The sequence below is a fragment of the Corvus brachyrhynchos genome, unplaced genomic scaffold (assembly GCF_000691975.1).
Source record: "Corvus brachyrhynchos isolate BGI_N302 unplaced genomic scaffold, ASM69197v1 scaffold91, whole genome shotgun sequence".
In the NCBI taxonomy this organism is placed as follows: Eukaryota; Metazoa; Chordata; class Aves; order Passeriformes; family Corvidae; genus Corvus; species Corvus brachyrhynchos.
The window spans coordinates 3,376,240-3,382,664 of record NW_008236442.1 but is presented as its reverse complement, the minus strand read 5'-3'; the positions used below and the strand labels follow the sequence as shown (position 1 = coordinate 3,382,664).

Sequence of the window (6,425 nt, the reverse complement as noted above, 5' to 3'; positions counted from 1 at the left end):
AGGGCCTGGCTAAAAGCAAATTTTAAACGACCAAAATCTTAATAATACTCTCTCAGTAACATGACTGCACCACATAGGATAGCTGCACATGGAGCAGAAACGAGAAGCGTGGGAACTGTACAGGGATGTGCTGCAGTAGGAGTCCTTCTAATCAGTGCCATATTCCTCAATTTTATGGTAAAACAGACTAAGTGTTTCAAATCACTTGTTTCTCCTCCACTGTCAAAAAAGCTTAGCAGAGAGCTCATATAATCTAACATTTTAGCAGCTAAAACACAACTGGCATTGATTGTAAAGCATCCTTGCTAGTGGCTTGGAGAGATGTGTATGTATTGTGCAGCTAATGCAATAGATTCTGAATGCCTGGATTTGGTTCATCCTTCTTGCTTCCAAAATTATTTCTTTTTAAATCGAGGTAACAGAATTTCTTCTAACTCTACTGTTGTCTCAAACACCATGAAAATCAGCTGCATCTTTTTCTGATTTAATTGTCTGTACTGTTGTGTAGAAAGGAAAGTTTGGAGAAGTAACCTTTCCTAAACCTTTCTCCAGCCCCACCTGATTTTGCTTACGTGGCAGGCCGAAATGGGAAGCTCCAGGAGGTGTCTGCTTGGCAGCCTTGAGGCTGATGCATTATCTGGCACAGAGTTACATGCTTATCTGTCAGTGTTTCCTAATGCTGACCGTGTGAGCCTGCCTCTCTTGGCAACAGCAGAACCCCTTTTCCATGTTTTTGCCTTCATTGCACTTACAAGAAAATCACTGTGAGGGTTGGCTGTGAATATCTGCTGGAAACAAGAGAGGAGTCATCTAATGATGGGTTTCCATGAAACAGAAGGTGAAATGAAGTTGAAATGTAATTATGTCGTGTTAGTTTGGGGCATTCAGGAAACACCAGGAAACTTGGCCAGCTGTTTGTGTAGGTAATGGCATGAACCTGATAAACACAGCAGAGTCAAGGCTTCTTCAGTTTGTCCCTTAGATGAACTGATTATCCTTGGGGGGAGGAAAGGAAAATCATGGGCTTTGTCAAGTTAGCCTGACAGTGGTGCAGGGAGGGAAGAGAGGAGGGGTGTGTGCTTACTGAGGGTGACTGGTATCATACAAGATCTTACTTCTCCCTTGTAATCCTTGCTCATCTATTAAAAGTTTTAGTGACCACTGCTTCAGCACTACACACTTGCAGGAATATTGGTCACGGATGCGCTACACCGTTTGGGTGATCTTTAGGGATGGGGATTTCTTGATTGTCCACCCCTAGTCAAGGGAGGATGTGGGTCAAAGCCATGTGGATACATGGTGGGTTTGGAAGGGAGGAGAAGGGTCTTTGGTGTGTGTGTGTATAAATCCATCTTTAACCCTGCTTTGGAGTACTTTGAAGGTTTCTTGTCTGGAGTTAGTTTGGCTGCTGACTTGGTTCTTTTCACTTTAAGCACCGGGGAGCTGGTGTTTAGACTAATTTTAACCTCCTCATTCTCAGCCTGAACCTCTTTTTTTAACCTAGGATGAGTAGCTTTGATGCTTAATGACAGAAATTTTGTTAGCAGTGCATTAACATCTTGTCTTTCAGTAGTTGCACCCTGTCAGAGCATCACATGCTTGTTGGGGCAAGCTACACCTCTTCTCCCTGACTGAGAAATCCCTTTCCCTGCTCCAAACTCCTCCATAAGACTTGAATGGAGCCTGGGCTTTGCAGCAGCTGAGACACAAATGTTTATTCAAATACATTTGAGTGTGTCATCTTTGCTCCCATCTCCAACAGAGCTGCGTGGGATTTTAGTGGCACCAGGAGTCAGACTCCCAGTTTGCTTTAACAGTTGTTGTCTCCAGCTCTGCTGTTTGAGTACTGAGTGGCGGGGTGTGCTGTGTGCCAGACTGTGTGTCTGGCACTTCCTCTGCAGACTTGTACTTGTTTGGTTTTGTTTTTGCATACTGGTGGTGCTCTGTAGTCCTGTCCTCCCAAAATAAAATGTGGTGAAAGAAAAAACCAACAAAACCCAAGCGAGTAAGAAGAGCCACGGGTGGGACTGAGCTGGGGAGAGCAGCCAGAGGAGGGACCAAAGCAAGCAGCGTCCAGTGGGGAACAGCAAGGGTGGAAATGCTCCAGAGAATGAACTGCCTGGCACTGCATCCTTAGAAACTCTCACCCAGTGAGTCCAGGTAAGTGGAAAGGTAACCTGAGATTCCTATCTGGCCATTGTTGTGCTGAGTGGGTGCAGTCCTGCTGCAGGCTTGGGGAGAAGAGAGGTGTTTGCTTTTATAGCCCGTTGTATCAGACGAGAAAGATGTTGTGTCCTTCCTTTCCCTTACTTGTGCAAAGACATGAGGATAAGCTTGGGAGGTGTGTTCTATTCTCTCAGCTGAGAGATGAGCTGTGGACACTGCAGGGAGAGATGTGGCTGCCCAGGATGGGAGGCTGCAGCCTGGGACTTGTCTCCTCAGAGTTTAACAACACAACTCCTATATGATGAGTCTTTTAGAGATGTGCCTTTTGAAGGTTGCAGGCTCAAACCCCTACTTGGAGGTGCCAGAAGTTGCATTTAAGTTTTGGGTTTTTTTTTTTTAATGTGTCAGTAATTTCTACAGTTGCAGTCCAGCTATTTAAATCTTGGATACTTGGAGTCCCTGCTTAACACTGAGGTGTGCTGGCCTAGCCAGGTGTGTTGTAACAGCTAATCTTAAACAACAGTGGGCATACTTTACTCAGTGGTGGGGCAGGAAAGTGCCTTCAATGCACAGCAGGGAGGTAGGAGGAAGGTCACAGACTACAGTCTAACCTAGCTGTGTTGTCCTCCACACCTGTCCAGCTGCAGAGCAGTGGAGTCTGGCCCTCACACCCCCAGATTTTAGGTATGAGCTTCCCTTTACCCACATGGGTTTGTATCCTCAGACTGCAAAGTGGGGCTGTGCAGAATTGCCAGAAGTCAAGAGGAAATGGCAAATAAGCTATTTGCAAAAATGCAGATGCTGGTTCCTTTCTCACAGTACTAGTCTTGAAATCAGGAGGAGGAGATGGAGCCAACGGTACGATCTCCAGTCTTTCCCACTTAGAACACAGTGGTGGATCGAACACAGCATCTGCTGGTGGCACCACTGGCTGTGCTGCTCAGGTGCTCCTGCAGTAGCCTGTTCACCCTTCTGAAAGAAGTAGTCAAGTAGATTGTTTCACACAATTAACTGGAGAGAATAAGGGGAAAACGGGATATTTGTTTCCTCTGAGCATCCTACAGGACAGCAGGGCACAGGGCATATTTTATGACCACGTGCTAATGCTGCATCTGGTACTAAGGGGCTGTCAGTGCTGCTTCACCAGGGGGCCAAGATCCACTGTGGTTAAAATGGATTTTCCTGGCAATTTATCACTTGTGCCTGTCACCTTCCTCTGCAAAACTTTTCTGAGTAAAAGCACCATTCTGGGTGCCATGGGAGAGTAGTGCTGAGCCTCAGGAGGTGTCAGGGATGTGCTGCAGGGGTGTGTGTGAACACTGGATGGAGAGGAGGGGAATCTCTGCCTGACACCATCTCCAGTTCCACCCAGAACTTCCCAGTCCTGTACCCTGGAGCCATCAAACCCCAGGGTCTCTCCCAGGCCTGGGGAGGGGGATCAGGGCTGCTGCACCTCCTGGAGCAGGCAGGAGTGGAAATTCCTGTTGTACAGAAAAAGATGTGTGATAACACTCTAGTACTGCTCTGCCCAAAGCAGCTGATATGCTTTTGGAAAAGAATGAAAGGTTTGGGAGGAGGAGGAGGTGGTGTCTGATGAGGAAGTTTGTAGTAGATGAATAACACCTGTGTGTAGTCTGCTTTCTTCCTCTGGGGCTAAAACAGGTGGAAGATTTGCTTTCAGCAGCAATGCCCATCACCTCAGGCTGGAGAGATTTTTAATGTCCCGTTCAGTCTCTAATAGCACTGGCTCTTTGCAGGTTTTGTCTGGGTTCTGGAGGTCTCAGGGTCAGTCCTGATGCTGGTTACTATGTTGCTTTAGCATCATTTACTGCCCAGAAAAAGAGAAAAAAGCTTTTTGGAATTAGCTCATCTTAATTGTTTTTTTGGTATCCTGAGAAATTCTGCAAGTCTTACTTTCATTTGTGGAATGTGACAGATGGTCGCCAAGGCTTGTGACTTTAAATTCAGAGGTTAATTCTGCATGGAATGTGAAAGACATTTGTGCATAGGGAGAAAAATCAGGGAAAGTTAAAAACAAAGCAAAATCTGCTTTTCCTGTGTTTTTGAGGAGTTGGAAAGATCTGCTTGAAAAACTTCCTTGGTTTAGTGGTCTCTTATGTGAGCTGGTTCTTGTAACTGGTGTACTAACTCTGGAGTAAATGAGTTTAAGGGCTGCAATTCTGAGTCGAGGGGCTCTTTACAGCACAGGCCAGGGCTGCAAATGAACATCAAAGCAAGAGGGGGTTTGCATGGGGCAGTGCAAAAAAAACCATGACAAGTGTTGGATGGGGCAAACCCGCAGTCAGGAGAACTCCTTGGTACGGTGTGAAGAGGAGTGATAGCACAGAGAGCTGAGGCAGCAGGTACGAGCCAGTTGTGGGGATAGTGTGTTAGGGAATTCTTCAGATAAAAATCCCTGCCAGGCCCCAGGATGTTGGCTTGAAAAATGAGCAGAGTGTTCAAGGCAGAGCAGAGGCTTTGAAGCAGATTAATCTTGGACCAGACATACTGATAGGATACGAGGGGGTGGATGGACTTTTTGGTAGTTTTAATGCAGTTCCTCAACGTCAGCACCTCTCTCCTTGTGACTGGCCTGGGCTGTAGGAAATATATTTGTATTTGTAACAGTGTCCATGTGTAACTGTGTCAGTCATCTTCTGGGTTATCGTGACTTTCTTTTGATGGAAACTGGGATTTTTTTGTGCCTGGTATTGTGCCTAAGTAAGGTGTTGGGTTAGGAATGGCACCTTACCCTGGTGGGAGGAAGGATTCCGAGGGATTTATTGATGGTGCTTTGTGCCCTTCTCAAGGACAAAAGGTTTTGAAAGGTTTGTGTTTGCCTTTTCACTGGGCAATTATTTCAAGCCAGCAATTTCTCTGCAGCTATGACACCCATGTCCCAAGGGAGAATGGGGAAAGACAGGAAGAAAAATTTAATTAAATTCAAATTTACCTCTGTCCAGTAAATTCTCAGTGCTGATATGACACTAATATAACATTAGCAATGGCTTCACTGCCACAAATCATAGCTCTTTTCATGCAGGATACTTTTTTTACCTGCAAGAACCTTCTGGCATGGTTACAGCTTCCCTTTTGTCTAAATAATACGGTTTAGAGCAACCATTTACTGGGATAAATGTGTCCACTCGGGAAGTTTAATTATATTGATTAGCAGAGCACAAAATCAGTTGTGTCCTTGGTTTTGGTGAAAACCAGTAGCAAGGCCATAGCTGTCCTTCCAGATTCTGCTCCTGCCATTAGAGTCCAAACTGTTTGTGTGAGCTGGGCAGGAATGTGCTGGTATTTACCCAAATTTTGAAGAAGACACTTAGCAGAGGAATGTGCTCTGCATGCTCACCATTCCACTAGGAAACTCTGCATATAAAGGAAACCTCAAGCAAATATTTGGAAGGCCAGGGGGGCTTCAGAGGAACAGCACGTCCTCCAGACTTTAGGGAGAGCAACTAATCCTCACACATTCAGTTGTGTCTTGTCCTCTGTGTAAGCTCTGTCCCAACTAATGCTGCTACCTGGGTGGTTACAATAATCCTCTTTATTTCATTTTAATGTCTGTGTGGGTACCTGATATTCAGAATGGGATTAGGAGAGTTGAATTGCTGCTGAAATTGGTAATAACAGAAAGCAAACCTGTCTGACAGCATCTGCCCTGTGATCTTCAGAGAGCAGGTAAAAGGATCCTTAATTAACTTTTTTCCAGGGTGGGGTAGTGTTTTTGAGAATTCATTTGAGAAAGTTGCAGCATGAATTGTTGTTGCCTGAATTAAACAGCCTAATGAATTGCCATAAATTAGCTGCTAGCCTATAAGGGAATACTGTGTTTGAGGGAAAAGTAGCTGTAAGGATTGCTCTAGGCTGAAGGGAGGGAGCTGACTCGGAGAAACTTGTTAAAGGTAAAACAAGAGTGTGGTGGTTCTCAACTGTTGTTGTCAAAACATTTCCAGAAGCTCCTTGCCCTGCTCCTGTTTGGCTTTTCTGCCTCCTGTCTCCAGGAATCCCCTCCAAGCTGGTCAGAGGCTCTGGTGCAGGCAGGATGTGCCTCTCAGGGTCCCAGACCAGTTACTCCATGAATATTTTATGACTTGTGTCCTGGATTGCTGCATATCCCCTGTTAACAACCAGGTGGGTGATAGAAAGCGGGAAGCTGTTGTAAAGCAGTGGATGATTAAACACTTATCTCGAGACTAAATTAACGCTGCTCCTAAAGCAAAAGCTTTGACAGACCATTCTGTTGCCTGCTG

The 6,425-nt window shown here is 45.5% G+C and overlaps 1 protein-coding gene across 1 annotated transcript in view; it reads left to right on the top strand.

Moving 5' to 3' along the window:
* The first annotated feature begins 6,223 nt into the window (after positions 1-6,223).
* The window catches only part of FRMD4B (FERM domain containing 4B), a 113,953-nt gene continuing 113,751 nt past the window's right edge, over positions 6,224-6,425 (top strand). Inside the window, exon 1 of the mRNA XM_017747215.1 lies at positions 6,224-6,306. Coding sequence (XP_017602704.1) covers positions 6,262-6,306 — 45 coding nt within the window. The 5' untranslated portion in view covers positions 6,224-6,261. The remainder of the gene's footprint in view (positions 6,307-6,425) is intronic.